The 21,361-nt window shown below is 39.6% G+C and overlaps 1 protein-coding gene across 15 annotated transcripts in view; it reads right to left on the bottom strand.

The window, feature by feature from the left end:
• The window catches only part of PCCA (propionyl-CoA carboxylase subunit alpha), a 420,612-nt gene that overhangs the window by 116,723 nt on the left and 282,528 nt on the right, over nucleotides 1-21,361 (bottom strand). For 14 of the 15 annotated variants that reach the window (XR_012159457.1, XM_073348756.1, XM_073348763.1 and 11 more), the window contains one exon: nucleotides 17,074-17,176. Coding sequence is in view for 14 of the 15 variants with exons in the window: in XM_073348756.1 (XP_073204857.1) it covers nucleotides 17,074-17,176 (103 nt within the window). In the remaining variant the exon portion in view is untranslated. Of the gene's footprint in view, nucleotides 1-8,637; nucleotides 8,701-17,073; nucleotides 17,177-21,361 lie in introns of all 15 variants that reach the window. The other variant, XM_073348803.1, reaches the window with a different exon arrangement.

Genomic DNA, 21,361 nt, shown 5'->3' with positions numbered 1-21,361 from the left:
CCAGCGGATTACCCTGATGGGCCGCATACGGCCCACCACTGACCTAAACTGTCAAGTCTGGTTCTGCCACCATTTGCCAAAAGGTCAAAAGCAAGGCCTTTGAAACAGAGTACAGTATCACAGAATAATCAAGAACCTTAAAAAAATACCTAGCCTGTAAAACCAAATAAAGAAAAAACCACAGATAATAAAAATATAATGTTTACATTCCATTTCCAGAGTTGCCAAATTACTTCTACAAAAGAGGAGATCTATTAAAACTATTAGGAAAGAGAAAAGGAGTACTTGTGGCACCTTAGAGACTAACCAATTTATTTGAGCATAAGCTTTCATGAGCTACAGCTCACTTCATCGGATGCAGTGAGCTGTAGCTCACGAAAGCTTATGCTCAAATAAATTGGTTAGTCTCTAAGGTGCCACAAGTACTCCTTTTCTTTTTGCGAATACAGACTAACACGGCTGTTACTCTGAAACCTGTCATTATATTAGGAAAGGGTTCTTTAGTTTTGGTGGTCTGCTAGCAAAATTAAGATTACCCTGTTACTCTTAAAACTGAACTCTTGTATTCCAACATGGAGGAAACAACTCTGCCAATTTTTCATGGCTCACTGTGCTAAGGACAATGTTAACATTCCAGTAAAAGGGAAGTAGGTGACTGTGGCAGCATTCCTACAGTATTGAAGCTCATGGTTATCTAAACCTGTGGATTTGTTTACATTATATATATGTTTATAAAGGTGTAACTGGAAAGAGGAAGATAGTGCCAAATTATGATTCACACTGCTTGAGGCCACATTTGAACATGATAGCTATTAAGGCTGGCTTTAAAGTACAATATCTGTCCATATTCTTGTATTTAAGACCAAATAAATGTATCATAATAGATCAGATTACCATGCATTGTGGAAGAAAAAGGTACACACACTACTCACTCCTGTATAACTGAGGATCAGGTTTTAGTCCTGCATCCAAAACGATTCTGTCTGAATGTTTATACCAGTAATATAAAGAGAAGAACTGAAATTTTTTTTTCTACAGTCTAATTTAATGGTGGGGAGGTTTCGCTCACTTTCAAAGGGAACACACACTCCATTTTTTAAAAAGACAAAAGTATAGGAGCACTTTGAGAAGAATCAGTGTACACTACCAGCTCACATTCAACACTGCTTGGTTGTGAAGGTTGGTTGTTTGTTTTTGTTTGTTTTGGGGGGGGGAGGCGGGATTGTTATAAAACAAATGTTTCCTAGCTGATCATCCCTAATTCAAATTACTTGTTAGTTAGAACAATCTACAAAATTCCATAAACTGCTCATTCATTAATGGCTGTCCAGTACTGAACACTGTCCCAATTCTAAAACCTTATGCAAGCTTTCTCAAATGCACAAAGGGACTAAGGTGCCTAAGCCCTAGATTTAGGCACATATATAGCAGATTTGAGCATCACTGTGATCCACAAAACCCCTGCTCAACTGCCTCCTAACCCTGGAGGCACTTAAACTCAGTTGGTGCTTACATTTCTGCGGGTACTTATGTTTCTACCTCTGGGTATGCACTGCTGCTTCCCTCAAGGTGCCTGGGTATCTATGTCACGCTTAAGCCCCAGCGCAATGATCAAACAAGGTGGAGACAAGGTTGAGGGGGGAATCCTTTCTTGTCTGTGGGACCTAGTCTGGTAGGTATGCTCAGAGCATGCTTAATGCTATATAGTTCAATACCCCTCTCCCCCCATCCCCGCATGCCTGGTGAGGAGCAGGAATTTAAACGGGGGTCTGCTGAGCATTGCAACTCCCTTTCTAGATCCAGGCACACAAACAGTCCCATTCATTGAAATCATACAGCTGAAGCCAATGTTACTGTTTATGTGGGTAAGGACTCTTCACATGAGGGTTGCAATATCAGGCAATTCAATAGTATATACACAAACATATTAAATGCATATACAGGAAGTTATGTCATGATTATGAACTGAATAGTGTCTTCCTCAACCATAAATTACGGATAGAATCTAAAAGCATTTCCATTATCAAAATTATTTGTAAGGTCTCCCTCTGCTAAGCCGTAAACATTCCATCTAGGTTGGCACTTTCTTATATAAAAGATTTCTCCAGGGAGATGGAAATTAGTCAATGGAAAGCGAGGAAGGAAAGTCCATTTGTTTATTGTATTACTGAGAATTTGTCTACATGAACAATTCGTTTGCAGCAAGCTAGAGTGGGAATATGCCCCGCACTAGTCAGCTGTGGACTAGATCTAAGTATATTAATTAACTGTTAATGTGCATGAGTAGGGTCCACATGGACAATTAGTCCACGGCAGACAAGAGAGCTGTTGTAAATCAGCATAGCTCCACTGAAGTCAATGGAGCTATCTCAATTTATACAGGAAGTTTAGCATTCATTACATTTGCCAAAGTAAGTAGAAAGAACTACTAGAAAATGAATAGCAATTATGAAAATGACACTAGGATGAGCATGCCTTGTATACAGTTCAGCATTTTTGGAATTGTTAGATCTGTTCTATGTTATACTATATTTGCTGTTTTGTATCTGGTTCTTTTACTTGAAGCTTCTTGCAGAGGGTACGTACTATTCTGCTTTTTCATCAGTTGCTTATATTTTTACAGAGTTAAACTCTGAAGAAGTCAGTTGGAATGAAAGTTTAATTCATCCATGAATCTCTCCTTTGCTCTCAGCAAATATCTGCACAACCCACTGGCAAAGTGTCTCATTCTCCTCTAGAGCTGATCCACACAGAGTATAACAATCTACTACTGCTATCAGTTATTCAATTAGCTCAAGGGGCAGAGGTCTGTGCAGGTGGATCTAAAGATTCCAACGCTATTGATTATCCATATGGGTGTCAATATGAGGCCACATGATAGAGTTTCTGGGCGGGTTTTCAGATTGCTTTATAAAATCTAGGCAAATACACACAAAAATTAATACAAACAATATTTTTAAGTTGAAAAATAAAGCACTCAAAATCAGTAATTAAGATGTTTATGCAATCTTACTTCGGCCCCCTTCTATGCGGGCATTATGATACTCTCTGATTACATGACCACATATTTTCTCCACTGGACCCCCGCCCATTCAGTGCACAAAATGGAGATCCTCACTTATGAGCAACTATGCAATATTTTGTTGTCTTCTCAGTGTTCAATGTGTGGCCACACACTATTCAAACCCTGTTCTGAAGACAGAATTATTTCTTCATGGGCTTTTTCATGGCACTCATCGCTATAGTATCTGAGTGCTTCATAAACACTAATTTACTTTACAGCACTCCTGTGGAATGAAGGGATATTAATGCCCACATTTTAGAGAAGGGGAACTGACCCACAAAGAGATTAAGGTCAAAAGTATTCAATAGTTTTGGATGCTGAACTTGAGGCACCCAGCACCTGATTTTTCACATTACTTAGCATTACACAGCACTTTATATTTTAAAAGAACAGATCCCAGTGACTTCAATTGCAGCTATGAGTGCTCAGTGCTTCTGAAAATCAGACCCCAGGGTCTCAAGTCAGGCACCAGAAAAATAAGGAACAAACAATTAGCGGCCACCTGTAAAACAAAATGGTTTAAGTGACTCATCTAGCATCTCACAGAAAATCTGTAGCAGAGGCAGGGATATAATCCAATTTTCCAGGGAAGAATTCAACTGCTGTAACCATGAAACCATCCTTTTTCTTCCTGCAATCTCCAGCCTCATTCACTACACACCTGTCAACTTCTGGAACAAATGAAGTAGTGAGCCAACAGACAACATTCTCCTTCACTGCACAACCCTGATTCATCCCCACAGCAGGTCCACTTTGTGCACTGACTGAGGCAGGGGTCCTGTGAAAAAAATGATCATGTAATCTAGACCATATCATAATGCATACACACAAGTGGGATGAATTCAGGTTGGACAGGCACAACTTTAAATTTGACATTTCCTAACTTCTGGATGCTTCACTTTCCAACCTTAATAATGGTGTTTTAACAGTTTTCTGTGTCTAATATTATATAAAATACATGCATACATTTAGAATTATGGCGGTATAATTCCATTTCATCTTTCTGGTGACTACATAAACCATTTGTGTTTTATCCGTGTGGTTAGCATACTTTCACCAGGAGTCCTGACACTGAAGTATCATTCCATAATCCATTTGATATTCTATGTATGAATCACATGCAGTGACCCAGTTCAGTTTTGCTATTTTAGACAAATATTTCCCTTTGCCTGTATGTCTAGCAAATTCACTCTCCTCCTTCAACCCTCTCCACAAAAATCACTTATTTCAGTTAGGTTTACTCAGGCACTTCCCATTGTTACTCTCCGGTCTGAATATGACTAAAGATTAAAAACAGTTTAAAATAATGTAATCATTAAGAACCTAGAATTGTTCTCCCAACATCATTGCCCTATCTACTGCCACCAACGAGTCAATATTTATTTACAGCAAATACAACATCACCATACTACGTCAGTGCTGCACAGCAGCTACCTTGGTTTCCTGGTATGCCACAGATTTCCAGAGTGCCACAGATTTGATCCACTGCTCATTGAGCAACACTACTCTTGGGGAATATCCAGATAGCTGGTTATGTCACTGGCAAAAGCAGCCAAATGGGGATGGGAGTAGGCTGAGAATCTGACCCCTTTTCTTAGGTATTTCCAACTACTGATGTATCCAAGTATCATTTATTGAATAGTTATAGATTAATTCAAACATTTACCACCCAGAGTACTTGCAACGTTTCTCATTTTAAGATGGGGAATGCTGTAACAAAGGTAAATATAGCTGTAGAGAAAATGCTCGTTTTTGGCAGCAATTGTACTTAAATAATAAATATGATTACTCTTTACTGATGAATCCGATAACTGACAGTCCTTCATCTTTATTTTTATCCTGTTACAAAAAGTGTTTCCTGTTTTATTAATACATTCTGTTTGCATTAATATCTTTCTTCAGTGAGCTTAATAATCAGACATATAGCTGTCCTACTAGTCTGGTATAGCAAGATCTATTAAACAGATCTCTGACTTCTACCAATAGCCAACATTGATACAGAATGAACTTTCATGAACAAAGCTATGTTTTCTTAATAATAACAGTTGTATAAACATAAGGTCTTCTCAGTTAAAGGGAAACCAACATCAAAAAGCAGTAAAACATGGAATCCTAAACCCCTCTTTCTTTGAAGAAACACGTTTGAAGAGAGGTGTTTCTAGTTATGGGTGAATGAAATGAGAATTCAGCTGCAACAAACGGACATCCAGTTCTATGAAAGACTAATTAGATCCATCTGAGAAGCTGTGTCTAAAACTGCTTCACATATTTCAAAGGAAAGCTTTAGTCTGTCTTTTGAGAAGACTACATCAAAACATTTAGTCACAGTTGACGCACATCTAACCATTACAACAGCATTATTTTTATCAACCATGAAAACTATATTAAAGTAATGTTAATAGTCTTCCTTACATTAAAAAAGCAAGGAAATTTAGAGCTAAGAAAGCAACTCTAGGCTGAAATTACCCTACTTTCTCCCCCGCAACCCCTATGTGCCTAGGAGTCAGAGATCCCGGACCTGAAGTGTGATGCTGCATATCAAATGTGCTCATATATACTGAGAACAGAATTAAAGTTGAAGCTTCCGCCAGGAGTTGCAGAGTTAATGCTGCTTTTGTGGATTTAAGCCAGGCTCTTAACATTATGTTAATATGCTTTTGTCTGTAACTGCTGCTGCTGCTGAACCAGCAGGAGGAGCTCACAACATTTTTCATCTATTCATTCTACAAAATTATGGGCTCTTTTTAAAAATAGTCTTGGATATGATTCTGTGATGAAAAAAGAATCCAAGAAATATTTTACTTATGATTTGTTTTAGGAATCCTTAACTATGTAAACTTTTTAATACAGTTTTTTAAAACTATGTATTCTTTTTAATACAGTATCATAGTTGTACATGGCACATAAATGAATAAAAAAGACAATGCTTTGGCACACAAGGAGTTTGCAATCTAATAACAAAAGACCATAAAAGGAAAAGGAAGAGGGTGGAGACACAGTAAACATTGCTCTACCAAAAGATAGGATTTCTGAAGAAAACAAATGGTATGTTATAGTTTCACATGTATTTTATTTAGATTTTACTTTACTTTTAATAATTTAAACACCTGTCATTAGTGGGTTGTAAACCATATAAAACAGACTTAATATTACCTGTTACATCATAGAAACTCACCCTATGAAGCCACCAAGATGGTAACTAAATATATCAGCAGTAGCCAGCTTTCATTGGCTAAAAAGTTAGAAACTGATCATTGGTAAGCTTATTCAACCTTATAAGATACTATGCTTCTAAATTTAATTTAAAAAGTTGAAAAGATAGTAAGTTCCCCAAACTGACATGTTCTCTATATGGCTAAAGTGTAAACCATTCTAACATTTTTCAGACCTTTTTTCTTGTCTTTGTTTTTAAACTTGTTCACAGGATGAGAGCTTGTGTGCCAGACTTCAGCTCATAGCAAGTTTACAGCAAAGTTACAACTCCTTGAAAAACAGGATTTATTGTAGAACTGCAGTAATCATTGTTACAAAACTACTCTAAAATGGAGAACAAAATCTGTTACCAAAAATTATCAGATACACTAACACATTTTTCTGGATCATCAACATTAACAGGTATTTTTTCTCATCCATTTATAACTACTATAGCAAATGTAAATAAGCATGTATGGACAAACATCATCTACATAATAAAAATGTATGTCTTGTACCCTTAAGCCCTTAATGTACCGATTTTACAAACTGGCATGTTGTTTAAAACAACCATGTAGCTCAAGTACATAATAGCAAAATAGCACCTGATGCCCAAAGAACGTCAGTATATATAAGGCATGTGTTCTTTATATAAAATATTCTTCCTTAAAATGCTGGTATAAGAAGTTAATTTCTGATGTTTTTGCTCCTCACTACTGGGGAAAAAAGGGAAAAATAATCTGATACCAATATTTAACATGTTTTATTTCCTTATTGAGGAATACTCTAGAGGCATTGTTTAAAACAAAGTGAATAAGTACAGATTTTTTCCAAAACTGAACATATATAGTCCAGAACAATCAGAAGCAACTGCTAAAGTGGAAGTAATGTTTAACAAATTCTAACTATGTTACGATGCCAGAGACTTGATGATGGTGAACGAATAGTCTTATTGCCTTTCTTGAAATACTCAATAACGAAAAGAATGAAGTATATAGCTGTGGTGCTAATGGCACAATTCTGAGTTGCGCTTGAGCAACCAGTTCTGAGAGGAGTGGAAAATGGTACTAGGATCAGCATTAAGTTTGGTCTTATTTACACCTCAAATGGATGACGAAGAAGTAGGAAAATTAAGAAAGCATTAAAATAGTTCAAAATATTGAAAGTTGGATGTTCAGCATGTCAAAAGAGAAACTGTAGAGAAATTAGAGAAAAAACATAACAGTTCCCTCCCCCACAAAATGCCACCCCTTCTTCCAGCTCTGTCCCTGCATAAACAAAATGGTGGAGAGCAGATAAGAATAACCTCTGCTTACACTGACTTCAATGAAACTCGATTTCATTCTTTTTAATTCCCTCCTTCCTTTAAGCCATCCCCAAATGGCTGCAGGTGGGGGTAAGCAAACAGTTGTATAAGAAAGCAGTATAACAAAAGATCCTTATAGCTATTATACAAAGGGCTTCCAAGAATATTGTGCTGCCAAGCTGAGCCACTGTGCATAATTTTGGATACAATATATAACAAGAATGTTATTGAAGCAATGTACGAGGTGCATAAGATTACCATGAATTTGTTACTAGATAACAGGTTTTATTGTGTGGTGAAAAGTAAAGTTAGGTTTGTACCCGCTAGAAAAAGAAGGAGAATTAAGGATAGGATTGAAATGTATACAATTCAAGAAGGTGGATGAGAGAACTCAAGAGGAGATCAGATTTTTTTAAAAGTTAAGATAAAGTTTAGTGGGCCATTTCTGAACACAACAGATTTTTTTTACGTGGAATGGAACTTTTACAAATTACTAAAGATAAAATAAATAAATACACAAACTTTGCAATCTTGCATACGTACAAAAAAGGAGTCAGGTACTTTCAAGAAAAAACTCTTACAAACATTATATAGGCAGAAGACCAGGATGGTCAATTTTCATGCCAACAGAAGTTACGATCTGACACACATTTTCATTATCCATCTTATTTTTTATTACATTACTTATTTTATTTTAAAACTGTTGCTGGACTACCGTCATAGCATTAAGAATTATATCTACAAGCTTTGACACTCAAGACACAAACTCACACCTAATGCCAAAGGAGGTATGAAACTAATAGTGGCAGGACATACTTCTAGCTATGAAGTAGTTTAAGTACACAGTAAAGTGTAATTACACACATTAGTAACTTGAAATATTTTGATGAGAGAAATTTAAGCATCTGCAGAAACTGGTAATTGGGACTGAGGCTCGGACAATTGCGCACCTACTGTGACTGTGCACTTAGGTGCACGACTGTTCAACTAAATTATCGTCAACATTTTGTAAAATGCAGGGAAAGTTTTTCTGCTTACAATTGTAAACTGATCAGTTCTCCCTTGTGAAACGTACCTGTCCCCTTCTACTTGTGCCCTCAAATGTGCTGTTTCCCTTCATTCAAACTAACAAAGGACTCTGTAATCAAAAAGAAAATTAATGACAGGCGAAAGCCTATTTTTATGTAAAGAACACATGTTAATTACCTTAAATTAACAGTTTTTCCTTAAAATTCTTTTTTAACCCTTATAGATTTTTGCTTATCACACCTACTGGTACATCCCTAATATTTTGCCCTTGTGCCCTATTCACTGTGTATTAATATATGCCCAACGCACACCTACCACATGGGCATTAATTATAAATTGTATTATTATTAATAATACAGTTTAATTTATTTTTATTTATTCTCTTAAACTAGATAATTTATTTTATAACAAGGATGGGCAACCTGCGGCCTGTGGAGACAGGTCTGGGAAACCTGTTACATATTTACATAAATAGGAGATGGACGTGGAGGAAGCCATTAGTTATCTGAATATTTTATTGCACATATACTTGTATTTAATAGATTACATGTGGACGAGGGGTACATATAACTAGTTTATGTATAACTTACCTTTTATATTATACCATACCATTTTTTCATTTTTATAATAAATATTTTACAAATTTTGTAACAATTGATATGATTTTTGGTAATTTTCAAGTATTCTTTCTTTCTTTAAAGATATTTTAAACAAAGGAAATATTTTCTAAATAATTTAAAAATCAATTATATCCCTTAGTAACTGGATTTGCAGCAAATGAAACATAGGATTACGTCATGCTTTTAATTAATTACATTTTTAAATTCAAACAACCATAATTAGTTACACATGCATATATTAACTAAATTCAAGCATACAGCTACTTAATTACAGTGCATTGACAATATAGGATATAGTCAATTAATGACAACTGCATGTTGTCTACACAATTGTATATTTTTATAATGACCATGCCTCCAGTTCACAAGACCAAATTCAAATCCACTTATTTTTGTGCTCTCAATTAGGTCCACAGTAATAGCTTTGCTCTTGAAAATGTTAATGTGCATGCAAATGCGACCGTCCACCCAACTAGACATGTGCCACATGGACATCTTGTTGAAAGATGTAAGCTGTTCCTTTAAAAAACCATGCATTTAACATGGTCATTAATAAACCTGTCATTATGCTGAAAAAGTCGCACCTACTTCCCACAGATAGTCATTTCTGCATCAATTTGCTTTTCTTAAATTTAGGAAATCATACAATACAATGCAAAAATGTAAGCCTATTTTAACAGTGATCGAAAAAGTAATCTTTTTATTAAAAGTAAGCCATTTTATTTAGTGTTTTGATTTACACGGCTCCCCACTGGAAATAGATCAAGTTTCCATTTGCTAGAAGTGACTCCCAAACTACTTCACCTTGTTCATGCCACTTTGTTTTATAGCTTACATTCAGCAGAACTACAGTGATATGAAGCTACTCTGTAAATGAAAACATCTGGAAATTCTCTGACAACTAAATGGAGAAGGTGAGGTTAAGTCAGGCGTAGGGAACCTACGGCTCATGGGCCGGATCCGGCTCGCTGCTTCATTTCATCCAGCCCAAAGCAAGTCTCCGCACCGCGGGCCAGAAGTCCCGGACCTCGGGATCCCCCCGTGGGGCTGGAGCTGCAAGCGCCGGCTTGCTGTGCTGCAGAGAGAAGCTGGGGTTGCCAGGCTATTAAAAGTCCAGTCAGCTCCGTGCAGCTGCCAGAAGCGACCAGCATGTCCCTGCAGCCCCTAAGAGCAGGGGCAATCAGGGAAGCTCTGCGCACTGCCCCTGCCCCCAGCACCAGATCCGCAGCTCCCATTCGCCAGGAACCATGGCCATAGGAGCTGCAGTGGCGGCACCTGCGGGCGCACCACACAGAGCCCCCGGCCCCTCCACCTAGGGGCTGGACATGGTGGCCACTTCTGGGAGCAGCGCAGACCCAGGGCAGGCAGGGAGCCTACCTTAGCCCCGTTGCAGCGCCAACCAGGAACCGCCTGAGGTAAGCACCACTTGGCCAAAGCCTGCACGCAAACGCCCTCCCACCCTAATTCACTCCCAGACCCTGCACCCCCACCCACACCACATCCCCCTGCCCAAGGTTGGAACCCTCTTCTGCACCCAAACTTCCTCCCAGACGCCAGACCCCGAACCTCCACCCACACTTGAACCCCCTGCCCCAGTCCTGAGCCTGCTCCTGCACTCCAAACCCCTTGGCCCCAGCCGGGAGCCCCCTCCTACACCCCCAACCACTCATCCCCAGCTCTACCCCAGAGCCCGCAGCCCCAGCCGAAACCCTCACCTCCTCCAGCACCCCAAACCCCTGACCCAGCCCGAAGACCCTCTCACACCCTGAACCCCTCATTTCTGGCCCCACCCCGGAGCCTAGGGGAAACCCCAAGCCCCCGCATCCCCCACGGGGCTGGAGCCACAAGCACCAGCTCGCCCCACTGCGGGGGGGAAGCCCTGAGCCTCCGTCCCGTCCCGCCTGACCCCTGGGGGGGGGGGGGGCTGTGTGTGGCCCACAACTGATTTTTTTCTGTGGGTCAGTGACCCCTGATAGGAAAAAGGTTCCCCACCCCTGGGTTAAGTGGCAAGTAAGGTATGTACCCACTATAGCAATAAAGAGCCTTAGAGGGAAGGAGAAAATGTTCAAATATGATAAAGGAGAAAAATCAGTGCTAAGCGCAGAGAAATGCTGCAGAGCAGTTCTCAAATGCACTTTGAGCACAGAGAATTTGAAAGATTAAAACAGAGAATCACACACAAATTTTATATAAAACTGCCTTACCAAGAGATTTTTAAAATACACATCATAGAATACAACATAGCTTCAAATCCTTTGTTAATATGACACGATAATCTCAACCTACATACCGAGAAATGAACTGTAAATAGGCAACAAGGACTGGACACTCTTTTGGGCAGGGCCATATCTTTTAATCTGTACTCTTAAGCCCTGGCATATTTCTGGGCACTGCAAAATACTAAACAACAAAAATGAGAAAGCAGTGTGCTTTCTAACATGTCATTCCTTACTGCTGATGTCCAACATTGGATTCACCCTTCATTTTTGTGAAGACAGTGAGTGTAGCCAAAAATAATAATAATAATAAAATCCTCCCCACCCTGCCAACATCTTTGCCATAACAAAGATACTAATTCATCCTGCTCTTTTGTTTTCTAGTTCTGGAGATATTCATACTAGAAAGAAAGAAATACTGAAAACTATTAAAGGAAAAAAAGAGGGTGGGTTGTAGAAGTGAAAAGAGGACACTTACAATCATGTAATTATTTATCTTTCACTCTTTTGTTCATCTCCAAACCCTTTACTTTGCAACAGGAAAATTGTAGAGTGGTGAATTCAATAAATTAAAGCTCAGAAGATCCTGGACCATTGTATTTAAATTCTCCCTTGTTTCTATCTCTTAAATTTCTCTACCACTCTGCTATTATTTTTTATTATAAAATTTAACTAAATTATTTCACTCCACAAAGATTTCTGATATGAAAGATTCTCACTAGGTATGACATTCACCCACAGCGTAAAGGGGTCAGCCCAAGGACCTTCACATCACATATGCCCTACACAGCACTTATGCGGAGGGTCTCTTAATAAAATGGCTGAATAGGGCAGTCCCTATTCGCAGTTTCACAACAAAAGGGTCTTCACAGTAGGTCTGAATGGAATTGAAGACCACGATAAAGGTGGTCCAGAGGCAGGCCACAGACCCACCCTTACATGACTCCTTTAGCCTCCCAAATACCCTGTGCGACTGGCTAGGAGGGACTGCTGACACTATTCCAAACCATGGCTTAAAAGAAGCTGCAGTGGTAGAAAGAAACCACACAGTAGCCATGTCCAGTGAATCTGGATTTGGGGTGGATTTAGTCTTTCCAACCGCTCTACGATGCAGGGGGAGTGGATTTCACCCCTCACCAACAAAGCTGCATTGATTCTTGGACTCGTACGCTTCATGCCTAGATTGTTCCATACATCAGAAGGAAAAATATTTGAGTCCAAACTGAATAAACAAAAAGACACTAGTTTTATTACACTATGCTGGTGTATGGAAGGTTTTAAAAACTAAAGTTGGTAATCATGATGATAGGATAATTTCTTGATCGATAATGAAAAATATACATAATTGATAGGAAAACAGAGCTGGAGTATGAAGATTTTGTCTTTCAAAGATCAAAGTATGACGAGCAGCCAATTCATAGATTCTTCTGGCAATCAATACAAAAAGATAAAGCAATAAAATGAAGAAAACAGAAACACTGACTTTTTCATGAGTTAAGTTAGTGAGTTCATGTTATAAAAGACAACAGATCTCATTAAGGTTGCCAAGATTTTAAACAAACCAACTTGAGTATAAAATTTCTGAACAATTAAAAGTACATGTAGATGAACTGACTCAGGGATAATGCCTGATACTGGAAAATTAAACTAAAATGTATTTTGCACAAATTGGGTAAGTATTGTAGTGGCTGCAGGATAATGGGGGAGAGGGAGTTTCATTTGTTTGTAAAACACCTTAATCCATTTATTTTCCAGCCCCTATTGTAGGCACAAGAAGCAGAAAATTTTCTTTACTTTTGTAGTATTTTAAAGACCTGAAGTGATCGCTGCAAGTTTGTCAGCCCTCGAGCAGGTAAGTTCTGGGAAGCCATGGCACTCAGTTTTTAGGCCAGGCTGCACTAAGGGAGTGCTGTTCTGAGTAATCTGCACAGATAGACAAGTTTAAAAAATTCAACAAATTAGAAAATGAATAATAAATATTATTGTTGCTTGCCACTGCATAATATTTTTAATTATTCCTACGATAACAGTAAGAGAAGAAAACTATAAAGACGACCCAGGGATCAAACGGTGCTGTGAGGACGATCCATTCACTGATCACTGAATTATCCAACTGAACAATTTATTCAGCTACCTCTGCCACTACTGATGAGGGCATCCATCCCACAAAGTCAGCATCCCTGATCATGTCAGTGCAACAGGGAAGAGTAAATCTAAAAGTGCAACATGTGGCTTCAATTTGCTTCCTCACATTCTAGGTGAAAAATCTGACTGGAAAGTCAGTGCAGTTGGGCTTTGCATTTTCCATAGTACATTATATCCAATTCTCAGGAATAGGACTTCTCTGTCCCTTCTTCGATTTTCTTGTTTAACGTTTTAAGAGGTTTTTTTCTTCTCATTGCAATTTTTTGAAATAATGTTTCATAAGGTTTTGATTTTTATTACAGTGACCCATGAACCACCATGAGGTAGGTGAGGATAAGAAGAAATTTGACAAAAAATTATAAACACAGAATGATGTGTCATTTTGCTTTACAATCTCAAGGGCTGGGTTTTATTTTCTAATATATTTGTACCCAGGAAAGTTTAGATCAGTTGTAGCCTTTGGTCATCAGTGAGATTCACCTATCTCATACAATTTCCAGTTAGGTTGGTTGACGTACAAAGAAATAAAGTATCTTATCCAAGGTACATAGCAAGTTATTGGCCAGCCTAGAATTAGAACGCAGAAGACTACCGACTCTCAGTCCATTTTGTTGAACCTCTAGACTGCACCGGGTCCAGTTACTCCTCTCTTTCTCTCTCTCTCCTTTATGTATTTCATTTTATTACATATTGGCCTGTGACACCGCAACACAACCTGAGGGAAAAGCAGCAGCATGCTGCCTAGGACACTGGGACAAGGGCAGGAAGTCCCAAGGCCATCCTGTTCTGCCTTGCTGGAACTCTGCAGAGCAGTACTTTCCTGTTGCCCTGCTCCCCAGCCTCTCTCTCTCAGGCAAAGTGGCATGAAACGATAATAAATTCCTTTAAATTACAGTTTAAGTACTGAAAATAAGTTTACTTTTAAGTTACTCATTCTTGCCTAGACCATACTCTGTACCCTTTGATTATCATGGTCGTGCTGTCTTTTGAATTGCACATAGAACCAAAGAGTCCATGACAACCTGGACCTAAAATCAGGGTTCATTGTGCTGCAACAGACTGGGAATTCTGGAGCAGCTTCACTTAAATTAAAATATTGATGGTTTTATTGTATTATTTTTCATAGTTAATTCAATCAGTACAACTCCTCCTGTGTTATTTATTTTGATATTAAATTCCATTTATTTTAGACTGTCACAACATTTTCACTTTTTGATATGTTGCTGTTTTTGGCACTGAAGAAGCTGGAGGTTTTGGCAACCGGGTAGTGGACAGCTGGGGAGATAGTTTTTGATTGTGGGATATGCACATGCATTTTTCCCCTGCTAAAATAAGAATACTGGCATTTAAATTGTCCTCTTCAGTTTTTATATGTTTGAGAGGAACAGGGCAGTTCACACCTCTCAGAGCTACCAGGCTTTGTGCAGACTCTAGAAGGTAACACTTTGGTGTTTTCAAGGTTATCTTTATAACTACAAGGGGCAGAAACATAATTCTGGTTTTAAAGGCCTTTTCCACACAAACTTACATCAGTTTAACTAACAGTGTATTTTTAAACTGGTGCAAGTTTGCATGTAAACTGTCTTGTTTCGGTTTTGCTCAATTTATTTTTTTTTAAACACCCAATGAAACTAAACTGAAATAAGACTCTCAAACAAAAACAATACAAATTTGCACCAAATTAATTAACTGGGTTAAAAAAAACACTCTTAGCTATTCAAGGGAAAATGTGTGTGAAAACAAAATTTTAGAACCTGCAGCACAATTCCACATCAAGGGTGACTCCCCCAGCTGTGGAACAATGGAATACACAAGACTCTGAGGACTTTAAGGAGTTCATGGAAGTTTTCACAAAAACGGAGGGCATTAACCAGGCCCTAGTCAGGATTTGAAGCTACTTTCTTCTTCACTTAATAAATAAGGCTATGATTATGTCACGGAGGTCACAGAATCCGTGACTTGTAGCACCCTCTGCAACATTGGGGACCCCCGCAGCAGACCAGTTGCCCTGTAGTGTGAAAAACTGCTATCTGATTGAATGTGCTAGTTAGGGTGTACTGAGCACGCTCAGTAACATCTGCTGAAGTCAGTAGAGGGGGGACCCTTGCAGCAGCCCAGCCTCTGCCGGCGACCCTCCTGCAGCTGTGGGACCCCCTGCAACTGACCGGACGCCGCTGCCAGTGAGGACCCCTGAGCTCTCCAGCCGCTGCCACTGGCAGGGCCCCCCCCCTGCAGTTGCTCAGCCTCTGTGAGCAGCTGGTTCCTTTCCCGCAGCTCCCAGCTGCCTCTGGTGGTGGCAGAGGGACCCCAGATCTGCTCAGCAGCTGCTGGAAGGAACCTTACACACACACACACACACACACACATCTCCCCAGCTGCTGCCGGTGGTAGCGGGGGAGGCCCTGCAACTGACTGGCCACCGGCAGGGACCACTAAGCTGCCCAGCCTCCAGCAGTGACGACAGAGGGACCCCAGAGCTGCTCAGCAGCCACAAGCTGCTCAGCCACCGGCAGGGGCCCCCCTGCAGCTGCTCAGCCGCCACAAACAGCCACATGTCCTAAAATCTGACTAATTTTAAATTAAAATCATTACATCTTTGCCTTTTTTTAAGAGAACTTTTAAGCAAAGCAAAAGTGAAACCACTTGAGAAAGCTGTCTTCATGACATGACATATTTAAGTTGGAATTTTCTAAGGAGCTGCATCAATTTGAAGTTCTTTTGAAAATACCAGCCTTAAAGCTTTGACAGACTTCATGTAAATTGTGTCCATTCTTAAAACTCTCAGGTTAGCTTTGAGATCAGCACTATAGAATTATAAAAATATTTTCCTCCACAAACTTTTCTTCCCAACTCTCCAAGTTAACCCACCTCTGATTTAGCTTGATTTTATTTCATCATCATCCATGGTTCCAACATAATGCAATGCTTTATGCCTTTCACTCTTTAATATCACAAGACAAAAGAAATTATTTAGCAAGTTTGGTAAAAGCTAAATCCTGTATATTTGTATATCTGAAGCAAAGGGTTTCCAGACTCAAAATGAAGTGTCAGCATATTGTGGCTAATTACTGCACTTGCACCCTCAGCTTTAATGGTAGCTTGCTACAGTCATCCCGATTATGCATTTTTCCTGTTTAGTTGTTTGATTTTTACCAGTATCTTAAATTGCAATTTCATTTCTTGCTCTCAAATACCTCTTGTGGCACAGCATAAAAGTCCACTTCTAAGTAAGGAATTAAACAACAATTTTGTTAATTAGAAAACAAATGTAAGAAGAAAGCAGAATACAAAAATGTCCCATTGACTTTAGAGTGTAGATAAATCCCTGTACGGGAAATGTACCACTTAATTAGCATATGAAGGATGGTATTCTAATTTACAGTAAGGCCTCCTGCAGAAGATGAAACAAATGTGTAACTGTGCTAGTGCACTGATCACAAATCAAGAATAATATATACTGACTCAATGCCTCACATTTCTTAGAAAATGAGCAAAACTTACAGAGAATGTTGACCCGTTGTTTGAAACTGTAACAGAGTAAGTTCCATCTCCTAGCTGTACCAACAGCTCCCAGTTGTTCAGATCCAGCTTAGCAAGAGAAATTCTAAAGCAAGGAATGGAAAAAAGAATATTTTAACGGCATTTTCAGGTTCTCCCCGTTTTTAATCACATGAACTTTCTTCATAGGGTCTTCATAAACGATTTTAAATATCATTAACCCTACTGACACAGTCAGGGAGCATGTTTGGGAAAACTACTAGATATCATATTTTTTTGTCCATTATGGCACATAAGGAGAAAACTTTTTAGGGGAGAAGCCTTTTGAGATATTTTCTGCTTCGCCTTGACACCTTGTGTCACTGAAGTACACTGATAAAGTTTGAGGAGAATCCCAAAATCGAGCCATCGTTGGTTGCATGGATATTGCAAACTGTGAAAAACAGATGAGGAGAGGGTTTGGGGAAGGAAGAGGAGTGGCACTTGAAAAAATAAAAAGACTACTTGGAACTTCAAAAGCAAAAGTTTCAGAGCAGCAGCCGTGTTAGTCTGTATTCGCAAAAAGAAAACCTTATGCTTAAATAAATTGGTTAGCCGCTAAGGTGCCACAAGTACTCCTTTTCTTTAAAAGCAAAAGTGGTTCACTGTCACCTTCATGTCATAATCACACACAACAAAACTAAGTTAAAGGCCAGTTAGACACAAAAGCATGCAAATCCAGCCAAACGAATAATATACATACATTATTTTTAACAATATACATATTTTATACATTATTGACGAATCTCTGTAGATACATTAAACTGAAGATTTTTACATGCCAAGACTTGAGGTCAGAGTTCTATATTCTTCCCATAATAGTTTATGACAGGGGTGGCCAATCTGTGGCTCCAGACCCGCATGCGGCTCTTCAGAAGTTAATATGTGGCTCCTTGCATAGGTGCTGACTCCAGGGCTGGAGCTACAGGTGCCAACTTTCCACTGCTTAACCCCAGGCCCTGCCCCCACTCCACCCCTTACCCCAAGCCCCTGCCCCTTCCTGCCCCCTCCCCTGCTGCACCCTTGCTCCTCCCCCCTCCATCCCAGAGCCTCCTGTACACTGCAAAACAGCTGATCGTGGCAGGCAGGAGGCACGGGAAAGGAGGGGGACGTGCAGATTGGCAGGGCTGCCAAGAGGCAGGAGGTTTGGGGTTGATGGGGGTGCTGCTGATGTAGTACTGTGGCTCTTTGGCAATGTACATTGGTAAATTCTGGCTCCTTCTCAGGCTCAGGTTCGCCATCTCTGGTCTATGAACTCACAAACTTAAGACAATCCAGGGAACTGCATCTTTTATGTTACATCAAAGTGGTCAAAGATACAGCAAGGGAACCAGACCCTGGAACTCAAGTCTTGGCAGGTTTTAAAAAAAAAAAAAAGGTAGAAAATAATTTTTAGCTGTTTTGTTTTAAACTATATTTATTTGTAATTTGTAGGTCTATACATTTTTATGCATCCGTTGTCACCTTTATCTTGCCTTCCCTATAGTTTGTTACATTAACTGGTTGTGTTTTAAATTTAAACCAGAAATTCGTGGAGAGACTAACTCTGACGATTGTCTGAGCACCAGCAAGTGCAATAGGCTTCCAATATTGTTTGGGATTCTAGGCACAATTTTAGTACAAACAAACAAATAAATAAATAGTAATTCAGGCTGGTTGAGGCTCTGAATTTCATTGAATTGATGTTTTTAGGTGCCAGTTGGTCTCCCGTGCTGCCTCTTATGCATAGCAAGACCACCCTGTAAAAATCCATTACATTGTCCACATTTAACTCTCTCCTTAAAATTCAACCCTACTGTCATGCTTACAAAATGCTTGATAACTTCTAGGCAGCTGAAGCACTGTATCCACTGCATACTATGCTAATTATAGAATCACAGAAATAGTAAAGCTGGAAGGGCTGGAAGTCTTTGCAGCCTCCTGAGCTGAGGCAAGACCAAGTAAATCTAGACCATCCCCCACAGGTGTTTGTCTGTTCTTAAAACCCTCCATTGACATGAATACCACAACCTTCTTTGGAAGCCTATTCCAGAGCTTAACTATACCAATAGTTAGAAACATTTTCTAATCTCTAACCTAAATTTTCCTTGCTGCATATTAAGTCCTTTACTTCTCGTCCTACCTTCAGTGGTCAAGGAGAACAATAGATTATCATCCTCTATAATGGCTAGGGTTGCCAGGCATCCACTTTTCAACCGGAATGCCTGGTCGAAAAGGGACCCCGGGTGCCTTTGAAGACTGTTATCAGTTCCCCCAACTCAGTCTTCTTTTCACAAGACTACACAGGACTTTTTTTTTAAACCTTTAATTATAAATGTCCCACTTAACTTGAGTTGCCCCATCTGTTGTATTCTCCTGTTATTGCTCATCGTATACTTAGGCCCCTGTCACTGCCTCTTGGTGTGGTTTCTTGAGGGGCCTCAGCTTCTCCTAAGCCAGCTTAGTTTACTCTCAGTCAGGTCAATTCCTGGGCCCGCACCTTCAATTAAGACGGTCAACCCTTCACTTTTTGGGTTTGCAGTCTTTTTCAGTCTCCTGGCTGTTTTCTTGGAGGCAGCCTGCTGCAGGGCTGTCACGACCTTGCTATCCCAAGCCTTTCTGCCTCCCATTCCTTCTCTGCACTCTCCTGTTTATAGCAGGCCTTGTTTCTTCTATTGGTTGCAGCTGTGTGCGCCTGCCTCCATGAGTGGCAGCTGCGTGGGTTTGTGATCAAGCTGCTTGCTTGTAAGCAGGAGAGACTCTCCTCCCCCATCTACATTTAGTAAGGGGTTTGTAGATCACATACAGCCCAATAAATGTAAAGACTCATCCAGCTGCTTGTATTTCCACACTGAGAGAAGCCGAAGAGTGTAATGTAGTGCCCCGCTTCGCATTTTAAAAAAATAAAAATTAAACGTATCTTATTTTTTGCTCCAAAAGGCACAACCTTAATAAATAATCCATATATCTTTTTTCTTCTGAATTTTTGAGTTTTATTCTTGTATAATAATTTTACCTGGATAGCATTGGAATTCATTTTACACAGGTATCTATTTTTTCCTCGTTCTCCTCATATATATACATGCTCTTCATTATAAACACACATACGTATTACATACGCACATGGATCACATGATAGCATGATGTAGTATACAAGTTGCATCTTCAATCGTTTGAGGTGGCCACATTACTCAAAATCACTAGTCACTTTTGAAACTCTTGACCTTGGGCTCAAAAGCATCCCCTCGCAAGTATGGCCCACTCCAAAATTCCCATGTGATCTTACCTAGAGATGCTGTCTATACCCACAACACTTGTAATTAACATACTAAAAATAATATGGTCAAGTTTCTGTGACAAGCCTCTTCCACTGGCATACAGGAGCAAATGTCAAAATAATAGATTTGAGAAAAACTCCATGAAGCATTGTTAGCAATAATATTTCTCCGGGTCTCCATCTTGAAGTTCCTGTACGTCAAAATCATTTAGCCATTTTAGATCCCACCCAGATATGCTTATCCTGATCTCTGCGGGATAGCTCGTAGAAGAGAGTACAGACATTGGAATCAGGAAATTTCCTGGATAGTTACAAGGTAGCTAACAGTGTGATGCTCTGCCTACATTTCCTGGGATAAGGAGAGAGAGGAGAAGGCGTTTAGTGGGTTCTTGATGGGGCCTGGTTGAATTCTATATGGTGTCCTGATGCAACGACTGATAGGATTTAGCAGTTTGTAAAAGAGGTGAAGTCTACTCCCCAGGATATCAGTAGGTCAGCTTCATTGTCAGCATAGCATCAGATTATTTTTTACCCTAAGCATAGTCTGCTGGTTTGGTCCTGTTCATGTTGGATTTGGCTGTGAGTGACCACACAAATTTGACTTTGCTGACAATCAAAGAAAAAAAAAAATCAGAAATGGGAAGTTTTCCACCAGGATAAGAAAAGGTTTCTTGATGACATCTGGGAGGTCAGGTTGCACTGGAAAATAATAATTCTTCTTGTGCCTTGGCAAGGCTTTTTTCCCCTGCCTGAGAACTCCTCAGAGTCCTTTGATCTAGAGCTCTGGACACTTCAAGGTCTTTGGCCATTCGCTGAGAGTCTAGCCGTTCCTCTGAAAAATACTCACTGCTGGAGGAGCAGGAAGGTGGCTTTCTTCTCAACACCCAGGCTGTTGTGATCTTCTGAGTGGGCAGGGTATGTCAGGATAAGATGGATCACCCTCCAACCTAGAAGCTATACCATGGAGAAAACATCCTGAATTGATCCATGTGGCAT

Source organism: Lepidochelys kempii, chromosome 1 (assembly GCF_965140265.1).
Source record: "Lepidochelys kempii isolate rLepKem1 chromosome 1, rLepKem1.hap2, whole genome shotgun sequence".
Taxonomy (NCBI): Eukaryota; Metazoa; Chordata; order Testudines; family Cheloniidae; genus Lepidochelys; species Lepidochelys kempii.
The sequence above is the reverse complement of the archived record's forward strand: the minus strand, read 5'-3'. Positions and strand labels throughout refer to the sequence as shown.